Raw genomic sequence first — 15320 nt, 5'->3', positions numbered from 1 at the left:
TAAATCCCTAATTACTTTTTATGAGCATTGTGTGATCTTTTGTGGTGTCTTTATGTTTGTCATTTTAATAAAAGACTTATAAGATGCATCTGTATTTATTCTATTATTTTCATCTTCATTTTGCTTTCCATTTTCTCTTTCCATCATTTTTTTTCCATTCTATTTTTGTGTGCCAATATTCTTCTCATCTTACCCTTTGCAAGGTCTCAAATAATGAACACAGAGCTAATCATGGCAATAATCTCGAATTTGATTTTGAAAATTTAATTCATGTTGATGAACTTGATAATGAAAAATATTCAGATAACTACACACTACCTTCTGATTTGTTAAAATTAATAGAACAAGAAAATAAACCAATTGAACCCCACTAGAAAATTATCGAGTTAGTGAATTTGAGGGACAATGAAAACAAAAAAGAGGTCAAAGTTGGTATATCTCTTTTACCAACTAAAAGATAAAAGCTAGAAGAGCTACTCTGAGAATATGTGGATGTGTTAGCATGAACTTACCAGGATATGCCAGGACTCAGTACTGATATTATAAATTATAAGTTGCCTTTAAAATTAGAATATAAGTCGGTGTAGCAAAAGCTAAGGCACATGAAGTTGGAGATGCTACTGAAAATTAAAGAGGAAGTGAAGAAACAATTTGATGCTGAATTTTTTAAGGTGGCAAAATATCCTGAATGGGTAGCCAATATAGTGCCAGTTCTCAAGAAGGATGGAAAAGTAAGAATGTGTGCCGATTATCGAGACTTGAATAGGATGAGTCCTAAGGATAACTTTCCTTTTGCTCCATATCGATACTTTAGTGGAGAATACTGCTAGACACTCTACATTTTCCTTCATGGATGGCTTTTCAGGCTATAATCAGATCAATATGGCTTAGGATGATATGGAAAAAACCACATTTATGACCATGTGAGAAACATTCTATTACAAAGTTATACTTTTTGGGTTAAAAAATGCTGGTGCCACTTATCAAAGAGAAATAGTGACTCTCTTTCATGATATGATGCATAAAGAAATAAAAGTATATGTAAATGATATGATCATAAAATTTTGTGAAAGAGAGGATCATGTAGTCAATCTTAAAAAGTTATTTGACAAGTTAAGAAGATTTCAACTGAAGTTAAATCCTGTTAAATGTACATTCGGTGCCAAATCAGGGAAACTATTGGGCTTTATGGTTAGTGAAAGAAGAATCGAAGTGGACCTGGATAAAATGCAAGCCATCTAGAACTTATCTTATCCTCGTATCCCAAAAGAAGTGTGAGATTTTCTAGGGAGATTGAACTATATTGGTCATTTCATCTCTCAACTCACCTACAAGTGCGATTCTATTTTCAAGCTTTTTAAAAAACATGATCCAGGCGAATGGAATGATGAATACCAAGAAGCTTTTGATAAGATTAAAGAATACTTGTCAAATCCACCTGTGTTGGTATCGTCAATCCTGGGGAAACCTTTGATTTTATACTTAATAATGTATAAAAATTCAATGGCATGTGTGCTGGGGTAAAGATATGAAACTAACAGGAAAGAAAGAGTAATTTACTACTTGAGTAAGAAGTTTATTGATTATGAGTCTAAGTATTTATTGATTATGAGTCTAAGTATTCACCATTAGAGAAGGTATGTTGTGTATTGGCCTAGATAGCTCGAAGGCTTAGACAATACATGCTTTATCACACTACTTGGCTCATAGCAAAATTGGATCCCATTAAGTACATCTTTAAGAAGCTCTCATTGACAGGAAGGATAGCACGGTGGTAAGTTATGCTTTCAGAATATGATATTATTTATGTGACTCAGAAGGCTATAAAAAGAAGTGCAGTAATCAAGTTTCTTGCCAATCGCACTACCAAAAATTATGAACCAATGAACCTAGATTTTCCTGATGAGGATGTGATGGCTATTGAAGAAAATAAACTTATAAAAAGAATCTTAAGGAATGTATTTTGACAGAGCCGTAAATGCTTTAGGCCATGGTGTTGAAACAATCTTAATATCTCTCGATGGGCATTATTATCCCATCACGATCAGGTTGAATTTCAATTGCACAAATAATATGACTGAATACGAAACTTGTGTTATGGGTCTACAAACGACAATTGAGAAGAAGATCAAAATGTTGGATGTGTTTGGGATTCAACTCTCGTCATCTATCAGTTACGAAGAGAATGAGAAACAAGAGATTTTAAGTTGATCTGGTACCATAAATACATTTTTGAGTTGGTTAAACAATTAAAAAAAGTTCAATTTGAGCATTTACCTAAAAAAGAGAACCAAATTATTGATGCACTGGCTACTCTAGCTGCAATGATTAAAATAGATGCACATACTGAAATTAAACCCATCAAGCTAGATGTGAAAGATGAACCAACACATTGTTCAAGTGTCAAAAAAGAAGTTGATGGAAAGGCATGGTATCATGACCTTATGAAATACATCAAAAGCCAGCAATACACAAAACATGCAACAAAAAATGATAAAAGGACTATCAAAAGGTTGGCTATGAGTTTTTTCTTAGATAGAGATATCTTTTATAAAAAGAGTCGAGATTAAGTGCTCTTAAGATGTGTGAATGCAGCTAAAGCGAAGAGGATTATTGAAGAAGTGCATGATGGAGTTTGTGGGGCACATACAAATTGTCATATGATGGTAAGGTAAATTATGAGGGTCGGTTACTATTGATTGACAATGGAGAGTGATTGTATTAATTATGGTAGAAGATGCCATAACTGTCAGATTTATGCTGACAAGATCCATACTTTTTCAACAACATTACACATTTTGGTTCCTCCATGGTCATTTTCTATGTGGGGCATGGATGTCATCAGTCCTATTACTCCAAAAGCTTCGAATGAGCATAGATTCATCTTTGTGATGATTGATTACTTCACCAAGTGGATAGAAGCTGCATCATATCTAGTGTGACCCGATCTATGGTATACAAGTTCATAAAAAAAGAGATAATATACATATATGGGCATCTAGAGACAATTATTTCTGATAATACCAAAAACTTGAACAGAAAAATAATAAATGAAGTATGCACTCAATTCAAGATCCATCATCATAATTCGGTACCATATCGTCCAAAGATGAATGGGGCAGTGGAGGCTGTAAACAAGAATATCAAAAAAATCTTAGAAAAAATGACTGATACTTATAAAAATTAGCATGAGAAGTTACCTTTTGCTTTGCATGCTTATAGAAATTAGTCCAAATATCTACTAGGGCCACCTCGTTCTCTTTGGTATATGGAATGGAAGCTGTGTTACAGGTCGAAATGGAAATTCCTTCGCTGAGAGTCATAATGGAGGTAGAGTTAGAGAAAGTAGATTTGGTTCAGAATCGCTATGATCAATTGAACCTCATTGAAGAGAAAAGACTTATAGCATTTTGTCATGGTCAATTATATCAAAAGAGAAAGATGAGAGCACATGACAAGAAAATATGTCCTCGTCACTTTAGGGAAGGAAATTTAGTGCTGAAAAAGATCCTACCAAATCAACATGACAATCGAAAAAAATGGGCACCAAATTGAGAGGGCCCGTACGTGGTGAAAAAGATATTTTTCGGTAGGGCATTAATTTTAGCAAAAATGGACAGAAGTGATTTACCTACTCCGACAAATTCAGATGCTGTGAAGAAATATTTTACTTAAAAAAAAAAGTCAAAAAAATAATAATGACTCATCTAAACTGAAAACCTAAAAAGATGGCATGGACGTACTTACAATACAGGGGGTAAGAGTAGTATGATAAACTTTGAAGAATCAAGAAACTCATCTGATTTAATTTTGGAAAAAAAATCTAGGAATATTTTGTTCATGATTATCTTGTGATCATTACTTGGGCATCTTTGCTTCGACTCAAACACTTTTGTTGTCATGCACTTATTATCAGTCTGATGAAATATGCTAGCTTTCCTTTGGAAATAATGCTTATCCATTCTTTTACCTTATTTGATATCTTTGTTCACCTTACAAATGAATGAGAGAACTGTGTGATTGCATTTTGCTTGTCTTGACCTTAAAATGCTGAAAAAACAAACACGAAAGATCTTAAGCATCACTTTTTAAAAAGTTGACAAAGGCAGATGAAAAAAAATGAGAAAAGCATGACAAGACATTAATGTTGCAAGCTTTTGAAGAAGAAAAGTATTGTTAGGGAAGAATATCATGGTCAGATGTTAAGAATAGATTGGTCATATAGCAATTGTGGAGAATTCTAATAAAAGAAGCTAAAAAGTGAGAGATTTTGAGAACCTTTTTACTATAATGAATAATTTTGATTGCATTACATGCATTGCATTTAGAGCACTCAGTACGTGCATTCATGAGCAATTATAATAAGGACAGAGACTTTTCATTTCCTAATGAAAAACAAGATTTTGATATTCGGATGAAGATAATAATCAAACAAAAGATTTCAAAAAAAAGAAATTTACTTGTTCAAAGATGAGAACTCGATTTGGAGAACATATTGGATTTTTAAAATTGTTGAGCCTCTGCTGGGAGGAGATTTTCAAGATAAATTTTTAAAGTTGTTGAGCCTATGCAGAGGAGCTATTTTCAAGATTAGTATTTTAAAGTTGTTGAGCCTCTTCTTAGATGAGCTTTTTCATATGAGATTTTTAAAGTTGTCGAGCCTCTACTAAGAGGAGCTTTTTCAAGATGAAGAGCCTTTTTCAAATTTTAAATTTTTAAAAGTTGTTGAGCCTCAAGTGAGAGAAGCATTTTTGATTTGATAAGAAAAACTTTCTAAGTAGTTTAAGTTAAAAAAAAATCCCTTTGGATTCCAGACAACAATGTTGTCTTTGTCTTTGTCCTATTCCTGATTCTCAACAATGTGTAAAGAAAGGCAACTGTAGATACCAAATTTGTCCGAATGTTAATCATGTCTCGATTGAATATTTATCGGATATCGGGTTCTCGAACTAAGTTTTGATTGTAATTTAATCGAGTTGAGGTCCAATTTCAATTCAACTGGGCTTTAGACTCGATTTCAATTCAAATAGACTCGATTTTGACTAGGCCTGAAATCCAATTTCATTTTTAAGCCCAAAGCCAGTTTACCTTTTTATTTTATTAATTTATTAATTAAACAAAAATACAAAATACAAAAAATAAAAAAAAGGTCTAATGGCAGTGGTGCCTTGCACGGCACCACTGGCCACCCACTCATTTGATCACCCATACTCTACAAACTTTATCCACCCCATCAGTACTCTTGAACCACTGCCACCCCCTACTCACCAGAACTGTAACCCCATCACCACTATACCTTACCTTCTGACTCCCTGACTCCTTAAACCTACCCCAAACCAACCACCACTTGCTTCCCCAATCAACCCTAAAAAATCTATAACCCAGAAAAAAAGACCAAATGGAGGATCCCTAAGAGCTTCTGTGTTCTACCCCCAAGCACTAACCCTTTCCAAAGAGCCTCCAATTGGATAGCCATGGCATACGACCCGTACCTTTATTTCCCAAACTCAGTACCCACAAACCTACGCCCGAAACCACCACAACACCACCCAATTTTGAATCCCAAGCCCACTAGTCCTAGTCGTGCCCCCATATCTTTCTCACACCAAACACTCCCCAAACGCAACAAAAAAATAATACACATTCACACCCAAAAAAATAGCGTGCAAACAAAAAAAAAACAAACACAGTCATCCTCGCAGGAAGGAACCTCAGCGTCGAAGCCCCTTGCAAAAAACAAAAAATAAATATATTATTAGTCATTGTTTTTAAAAAAAGAAAAAAAAAACTTTCAAACCTTGATCTATGTAGATCAGGGCGATTTTTGACGAAAAAAAAAGCCATATTGAAGTTCAGGAGGATACGGAGAACTTTTTAAAGCCTTTTATGATTTTTCAATCACCAACGATCGATAATCGGTGACCAAAAACGGCAGTCGATATGATAGATGCCACCGTCTAGGGGGTTTAGAGAGAAAAGCTCTGAGAAAAAGGGAGAGCTAAAGAGAGAGAAAGGAGAGAAAAATGAAACAAACAAAAAAATTAAAAAAGTACAAAAATCAAACAAACTTGATTCGACTCGGATAAAATTAGGTATCTACAACTATAATAAGGGGTAAAAAAAGTAAATTCAAGTTAAATACAACTCTCTAGTATTTTATGTAGGTGCACATACTTAGGATTATAGTGGGTAATATGGCAGTGAGTCTTTTCCCTATTGGTTACGAAATATGACTTCTACTTTTACTTTGATTTCACTCATTCTTACTTAATGTATGACTTGCTTGTGATTTAAAAGGATAAAGGGCAGCATAGCCTTGGGATTTAAATTCATAATTGATTTTCTCTTTTCAAGAATAGTCTTACTTGAAGTCTTTAAAAAGAATAAAACATATTTCAGTTAAAGATTTGTTTGTAGAAGGCTACTTAAGGTTCAAAATAACGAAAAAAACTTTTTTTCTCTTAAATAACTCTAGTCGCTCACCATTCTTCAATTTTAGGAGATTTAAAATTCAAGAAACCATGAAGAAGAGTTAAACAGCTAAAATTTTTAAGACTTTTAAGCTATTTAAAGACTTGATTGTAAAGATTTTTTACCAAAACAAAATGAGAAGGTTGCAAGCAGCTTAAACTTAGGACTTTGAAAGTTGTTTTAAAGAGTTTAAAAGAGAACAAGTTTGTTCTTAATTTAAAAAGACTTACTGCACCTAATTCTTATCTTTGAAGAGCTAAGCAGCAAGTTAAAGACAAGTCAGCACCTAATCTTTCCAAGATTCTGTCTACATGCATTAAAGAAAGCCAAGACAAATTAGCATAACAAAAATTTAAGTCATAAAGGCTTTTTCATTCAAGAACCCAAGTTGGTCAAACCTAATCAGTTCAGGAGTTCAAAATCAAGTCAAGTGGCTATTAGTCTAAAGTTTCTATGTAATCTTGCTTTATAAATAGCCAGCTTAAACATTAGGAAAAAACATAAGGTGACAAACCAATCAGTTTATTAGCTTTCTTATTGTTTTCTTTTGAGTTTTTATTGTTTGTAAACTTTTCTTTATTGCAATTTAAATTGTTCAAGTTCATTTTCATATTTCAAAACAATTCAAGTTTCTATTTTCAAGTTTAAGTTTCTGTTCTTATTTTTTCAGTTCAAATCAATTTAATTTATGCAATTCATGTTTAGGTGTTCTTTAAAAGTTAAATTTGAATTTGTTTATAATTCATATGTTGTTTGCTTTTAAATTGATAGTTGTATGTTTTAATTCATAAGGTTAGTTCAAGTTGTATGTTCTTGTCATTATCTAATTCAATTTTATGTTTAAGTTGTTGTTCTACTATTAATTGGGTAGATTGCATGTTCTTAGGTTTAATTAAATTCGGTTAAGATTTAATTGAGTTAATTTGTTTAAATTGCATGCTGTTATGGTTAATTAGTAATCAATTCAGTTTAATTAAGTTTGGTAAGTTTAAATTTAGTAGTCTTGCATATTAAATTTAGTAAATTTTATGAGATTAAGTTCAATTGGTTAAAGTTATAGTTGATTCTTGTTTACTTGTTTATATTTGCATGTTTAATTGTTTACTTAGATTGCTTAATTAGTTAATTTATAAGTTTTAGTTCTTGATTTCAATTAAAGCATAGAATTTACATAATTAGATTTCTGTATAGAGTTGATACATGTTTAATTGGATCTTGCATGTTTAGTTCTTAATTATAATTTGTTAAGTTTTGGTTTGAGTTTAATTTGAGTTAATTCGTAAGTTACTTGCTATTTTCTTTACTCTAAGTTTATTTTCATCTTAACTCATAGTTATTGCATGTTTTCAAGTTTAATTTCATAATTTAAGTTCTATTTTGATTAGTTTACCTAGTAATTGCATTTTTATTATGATTTTTCTAAATATAAGAATGTGAGCCAATTTCAATACTTAAATCACTTTATTTATGATTCCCGTGAAAATTATCTTTACTACAATTGTGTCTAGCAATTCTCAATCAATAATCTTACATTACTCCTAATTAAATGTAGCAACTCCAAACACATGAATTTAATATTCTTCCAAATATGTCATGTAAAGTGATTTAAAATAGAATCGCTTTCCCTCCCAGCATGTTAAATTTTGTGAATCAAATGTCTCCTATATATATTGGTGTGTCAATTAAAAGAAAAATAAAATAAAATAAAAACTTGATTTTTTAAAAATATTTTAATATATTTGATCAAATATTATAATTTAAAATAAATAAAATTTCAAAATATTTTATTTTAAAAATAATTTTTTGTTGTTTAAAACACAATATAGATTTTTAATGTATTTATCAAATATTATAATTTATATAAATAAGCTTTTAAATTTTCTATTTTAAGAAGTTTTTTTTCTATTTTTAAAAAATAATATATATTTTTAATATGATTTATCAAATATTATATTTAAAATAAATAATTTTCAATTTTTTCTTTTTTAATAAGTTTTTTTTTAGTTTTTTAAATACAATATATTTTTTTATATATTTTATCAAATATTATAGTTTAAAATAAATAAATTTTAAAATTTTCTATTTTTTAAAAATTTTTATTTTTAAAATTTTTAGATATAATGTATATTTTTATATTTTATCTAGTTTTATAATTTAAAATAAATAAAGTTCAAAATTTTCTTTTTCAATAAGTTTTTTTTTTAATTTTTTGAAATATAATATAGTTTTAATATATTTTATCAAATTCTATGGTCTAAAACAAATAAATTTTAAGTTTTTTACTTTTAAGAAGCTTTTGTTCTTTTTAAAATTTTTAAATATAATATATTTTTTCTATTTTATCTAGCTTTTTAATTTAAAATTAATAAATTTTAAAATTTTTTTGTTTAATCATTTTTTAAAAATTATTTGAATACAATAAGGTTTTTCATATATATTTTATCAAATATTATAATTTAAAATAAATAAAATTTAAAATTTAAATAAATTTTAAGATAAACTTGATGGCGCTACGGAATGTCTATTTCATTAAGTTATTTAAATTTTAAAAATCAACAAATAATATTTAAAAATATAAAAATCAAAATGATATAAAGTTTAAAAATCACGGGTGTTATTTAGCTTAAAAATAATGATTCATTCGGTCAAGGAATACTAAATATGTATTTCTAAATTTTCTTTCCTTTGATTATTTTTTTTATAATTGTAATCAATGTCCTAATAATAATATTTTTTTAAAGATATCTATATATATATATATATAATCCATCAAATTTGAAATGTGTAATTATTATAATTAATTTTGATCATTATGATTGTATCATGAATTATGTAAAAAAACAGAATTTGGAGTAAAATTTTTTTGTTTGTTGTGGTAAAATTTGATTGTGATTGTGTCATTTAAGTTTGTAATGTAAAAAAAATTAAAATGTTGAATGAGTTGATTTTGATTTTAAAACTTGATAACTTGCTTCTTATCACTGAAAAAGTATGATAACAAATTTTTTTAGATCTATTTTAAAAGATGAATTACATTTAGAGTTTTTAGCAATAGCTTCGAACTTTACAAAAATTACATCATGTTAGATAAAAAAAAATCATGACGTAATCTTAAATTTCGTAAAATTACCTGAAAATTTTTTATCGTGTTCCAATAATTTAAACTTTCTCCTTTAAAGCATTTAAGAAAGTTAGATCTTATAAAAACATATTTTAGTTAATAAAATACTGTAAAAAAATAGTTGTCGCATTGAGAGTCGTGGGATTCTTTACAAAGGAAAGAAGAGGGTCATCACATCAATGATGAAAAGCACTGTCATCCACTCACATGCAGATGCAGCTCCCATTATCCAAACGAGCTTTTTCAAATAGTACCAGATTCTGATGAGGACAAAGCATGGGAAAGGTTGTGGGACCCACCATCCCATCCAATGTTTACAATTCGAACGCTTGTCCCTGCTCCTCTGCTGTATAAAGAGAAGTGATAATTGGGGAAAACAAATTACCAAGCATTGGCCTGAAGAAAGGGACGGCGACATCTTTGCCTTCGATGTGATCGATGAAATATTGTAGCTCATGAAAGTGGAATGTTCTAATTTTAAGTATAATTTGTCAATTTGTTGCTAGAGCAAGATTAGGAAGTACTTCATTAACAAGCTACTCGAAGAAAGGAGGATACAAACAAACAGAATGCACAGAGAGAGTTACAAAGGCCTGTTTCTTTCGGATTTTCGGAAACTTTGGCCAAATTCCCAACCACTTACATGGGGTTATCTTTTCAAGCAAAACCCGAAGGAGTCAAAACTTCCCACTAGAGAGATCACATGTTACTAACCGAACCAAACGAGGTATATAGAAGACTTGGTTTGAATGAAACACGTAAACAAGGGGAAAAATGTCATTTTCCCTCAAGGACAATTGGGGTTCTTACCAGGGCCCCCGTAATAAAAGTAATGGCCCCAATCCCCGTTACTACCTGTTTGCACGTCGTAGCAGTTTGATTGTTCCGTGAAGGTGCCAAGCCCTTTGGGAGCCTTCAGATTATTGGAGTCATCCACAACCTGTATATTCCTGAAATAACTTGATTTTGCAAAACCTTCTTCAGGAAAATGGCCGCTGCCCATTTGAGTGGAAGTGTGATGACCATCTGGTTCTGAATTCACAACCTCACCTCCCCACTCTATCATGGAAGCACTGTCCGCCAAGTAGGAGAACAAGAACGAAGGCCAATAACCCAACACGTAGTCGTTACCAAACTGAAGCCACCAATGCCCTTCCTTAGGATCCTACAAAGCAGTTCCCCAAACAGTTAATATCGATATCATCATCACATAACATATTTTAATGCTCACGCAAAGTTTGATTAACTAGAAAAGCCACTATTTCTTAAAAAAGATTAAACATCAGCCATCCCCTCAAACCCCCCCCCCCCCCCCCCACACACACACACGAATTATTTCTTTTCAAAAAAAAAAAAAAGGGTGGGGGGGTTCATACGGCGAGAGGAGGTGTTGTTTCTCTTCGGCAGTAAAATAAATGGAAAGGCGCATGCACTCTAAACCCATCACATTAAGTGCGTCCAAATATGTGATCAGTTTCTTATCTCCTACCCTCCGTTATATATAACTACAGGCACAGTTTTGGCAGCTGATATTGCAAAAGACAATAATGCATTTCATCAAGCAATGTTAGCTTCCTTCGAAAAGGACAATTTCCATTGGCGTTTGCATGCATCCTTGGCAGTATCAACCACATCTTCCTCTTTGGCTAATTTTTAAATCATAATTTATGTTATCATCAAAGCTTTCAAAATCTTAATGATTAAGCCTTGTCTTCGTTTTTCCTTTTACCTTCCATACAAGCATGCTGATATCATATTGGGGATTCCTATAGGCAGAAACAGGAGAAATGCTTGCTCCCATTGCTATTTCACTGTCAATTTGAATGAAGCCTGAGCAGAGGAGATTGTAGCATCCTGTAGCTTGATATGCATCGCTCTGTAACACATTCACGAAGATAAATAGTGTGAAGAAAACCTAATAAATACCCGTAAAATGATCCAAGTCTAAGGGTAGTTGAAGAAATATTAAAATGAAATGCACAAAATTGTAGACCTACAGTCCAGTAGGTAAAAAGTCTTGTATTGTTGTCACCATATAGATCTGGGCTAACCTGTTTACATGAACACATATATTCATTTACTTTTTCTAAGAATTAAAATTAACAGCTGATATATAAAATTGAAACAAGTTTATAAATGTCAACATCGTCGGTTGAATTATTGTTTCAGGAAGGTTACAGTAATACCTGCCAACCAGCTTCAATGCTATTAAGATCTTCCCCAAAAGAACCTCCAAGAATCCATAGCTGCGACAAGCTAAACTCATTAGGCTGCTGTATTTTGGGTTCCCATACGTTTATGGTTGCTTTCGCTCCATAATACTTATCCCCTTCCACATATGCTATTGCATGCTAATCTCCCCCGACAACAAGCCAAACATACAAAAACACAAAAGAAAGCAAGAATAAAAAGATAACAAGATGAATGAGTTAAATTGTTAGGTGGAAAAAAGAAAGTAAAATAAGAAAACAATTTTTATATGTTACCTGATGACCACTTTCATTCATAAGATCAGGATCTGCAGACCTGGGCTGTGGGATGGGCTGTGGGATGGCCCTATGCTTTTTCCTACCATATCTTTTGACGGAGCTTGCCCTCAAAACATCTTCTTCCTTGATTCTTCTGATGGGTATGGTTCCTTGGGGGCATTTACCATTCATGTGCCACAACTGAGTGAGGGGGTTTGAGCGTTGTTTGGGTTTCTCAGTGTCAGAGACCTTGTTATCGTCAAAAAGACCCTCAGGGTGGTAATTAGGCCGCATCTGATTCACCAATACAACAATTAACCCTCCAATTTCAAGTAGATGGAAAAGCGGCACAACAATGGAAAAAAGGTTAAGAATGAACCTGAATTTTGTGGTCTTTGAGAAAAGGATGATCAAAAGCTGGCTGGTGAGAGATGTGAACACAATCTACAATATCCCCATCCGGGCTCTGTATATGACCATTCAAAACAAAACTACCAACATTTGTTAAAAGTCTAGACATCTTTACTACTATGAATCCATACAAAAGAGTGTACTGTGACAAAGAAATATATAAATTTTCTTTATTTCTACAATAATGGAGTGGAAATAGTAGAAACGAGATGATAGAAACCCAAAATGGTAGCTTCAAAAACCTTGATTTTCACGGAAAATGTAACTACTCATCTGCATTTATTTCTACTAGTTTGGTAGCTGTCAAAATTGTTAAAGGGAAAAAAAAAATCAAGTCTAGCAGAGAGACGCATGAAGTTGCTAAAAAAAAATGAAGTAATAATGGCATTCTTTTCCCCAACAAAAAAAAAAAAAAAAGGAAGAAAGAAAGAAATATCCAACGGCACAGAAGATCAGATCAAAAGGGAAAAAAGCAGTTCCCTGGAGTAATTTTGGCTTATTTTCACAAACAAAAAATGACAGACAAAGAAACTTGGTTTACCTTAATGCTTTTAACAGCAGCCTTGTTCAATCGGTTCAAGTGCTTTTGCACTTGAAGCTTCTGCTTCGACACACTTAGCCTAGCCGCGCAAGATAGCGAGATCAAACCCAGCATCCAAAAAACCACTAGCAGTACTCCCCTTCTTGTTCTCCCTCCGCTAAAATCCCCCATTTCTTCTTTTCTCTTCTGTTGCTAAAACCAGAGCTTTTTCTCGTCTCTATGGTTTAACGCTTTGTGATCCTGCGCACCCTTCGTACAGTGCCGGTTGGTTAGAGCTGAAGCACCATTAACCACACCATAAACCAAGTGCAAAACCAAAAACAGTATTGGAGAAAGAGAGAGCTGAACGAGGACTTAACTTTGAAGAAGTGGTTCTTCTTTCTTTTTCACAAAAATCCAAATTAAACTACCCATTGCCATTAACTCACTTTCTCTTTCTTCACACTTTCTCTCTCAACCTTTTCCTTTTTTTTTTTCATCTCTCTATAAATTTTCTACTTTTGTTATGGTCTCTCTCTATGAAATCAAAAGCTAATGTTTTATTTTAATATTTCTCTCACAAGACTTTTTTTAGCACGAGGAATATAGAAAGATTTGTGGGAAAGTAGTGAAAGGAGATGTAAATAGTGGGAGGACAGTCTGCACATGAGCTTTCTTTGTCATTTTTGGAAGGATGCTGAAGTCCCATTTGCCCTGCGTCTCTATATTATATGAATTTATCATATTATGTAAAATTCATTGGTGGATCAAATTAAATCGATCCGGATTTGATTAAAAATTATTAATTTGAATCTATTCAAATGGAATTTGAATTGAGTGGGATTGGAATTAATTGATCTTTAATTATTTGAATTAAATTGAGTATAATTTTATTTTATATAAATATAAATTATTTATTTATTAAATAAACATATATAATTTTTTTTATTTAAAGGAAGATAAATGTTCATATAAAAAAAAAAAAGAGAGTGACAAAATTAAAATTTATGGTCTAATATCTTTTATAAAATCTCTTAATCACTTAATCGAAAAGAAAAAAACACTTATAGATATATAATTATACTTACATATTATTACACATAAAATTAATGTTTAAAATAAAATGATATAATTTAAAAATCAAAAATTCAAATCAAGACAAACCAAATTATATCAGATCTTATCATGTCATGTCAATTGTCACTAGGCAATGCCAGTAAGTAATATGTCACCTCTATTTTTTATTATTTAAATAGTTAATTATTAAATTATATTAATATTATGTTAAAAAATTTTCATATTTAAAAAAAATGTGTTTAAAATGTTAAGAATTGACCATAAGGTCAATTAAGTGATCAGTATTAATAATATTCTTTTTAACATTAACCTTTAGTATTGTATTGACTCTATTGGCAAATTTTTTTGAATTATTTAGTTATTTATCCTTTTTTAATAAACAATGTAGATAAATAAAATTTATGAATTATTAATATGAATCATTAATAATAAATTAATAAATAATGTATACAATATTAAAAATTAACATTAAATATCAATTAAAATAAATCATTTATAACCTTTTATTTCTAACAAAATTAATTTTATATTCAACGTAATATACTTTTACATTATTAACAAATGACTTTTAAATTATCTAATTTTGACATTTTATTTTTTTATGTAATTTAAGTTTATCTATTTGATTTTAAAAGATAACCAATTAAATATAAATAACTTGAGTGTTAAATTTAAATGATTCGAGAATTAATTTAAATAATTCTAAATTAAAATAACTTGAAATCAGAATTATTCAATCCTAAAATTACTTAAACTAAAAACAATTTAAATATAAATTGATCTAAATTTAAAATAAATCAAATTTAAATAAATCAAATTTTAAATTATTTCGTTTCAAAATAATTTAAATCTAAAATAATTCCAAACAATCCACTCATTCATCACCTCTAATTAAATCATAAGATACATGATAAGTATCCATGATAGATTGTATGTTGTTAGGTCGACCCTTTTGAATTTTAGAATTAAATATGAATTTGATTTTGATAAAAATTTTTATTAAATCATTTATTATATAAATATAATTTAAAATATTTTTATATTTTAAATATATTTATTTTAAAATTAAAATCAAATAAAAATTATTTTAATTAAAAAATTATATTTCGGATAATATCGAGTTTAAGCTTAAAAATTTTTGTCCACAATTTTCCCTATATTATTTTTTTACTATCTTTTATTGAAATAAAAGATATAGGATTACATCATTGAGTAAGTGATCTCATGCTTAGTTATTAAATCAATCTGGGTC

The 15320-nt window shown here is 30.5% G+C and overlaps 1 protein-coding gene across 1 annotated transcript; it reads right to left on the bottom strand.

Annotated features, from left to right (window-relative positions):
- Positions 1–10087: 10087 nt before the first annotated feature.
- Positions 10088–13387, bottom strand: LOC111302796 (protein neprosin-like). Its single transcript, XM_022898633.2, has 7 exons — positions 13013–13387; positions 12440–12526; positions 12079–12354; positions 11779–11943; positions 11590–11643; positions 11322–11468; positions 10088–10757 (listed from the first exon to the last, which is right to left on the bottom strand). Exons 1-7 carry the CDS (start codon positions 13181–13183, stop codon positions 10380–10382), a joined length of 1278 nt encoding a protein of 425 aa, XP_022754368.1. The 5' UTR covers positions 13184–13387; the 3' UTR covers positions 10088–10379.
- Between the last annotated feature and the right edge of the window lie 1933 nt (positions 13388–15320).

Source organism: Durio zibethinus, chromosome 13 (genome assembly GCF_047325235.1).
Source record: "Durio zibethinus cultivar Kanyao isolate XHJ-2024 chromosome 13, ASM4732523v1, whole genome shotgun sequence".
Classification (NCBI taxonomy): domain Eukaryota; kingdom Viridiplantae; phylum Streptophyta; class Magnoliopsida; order Malvales; family Malvaceae; genus Durio; species Durio zibethinus.
This window is presented reverse-complemented; position numbering and strand designations above follow the sequence as displayed.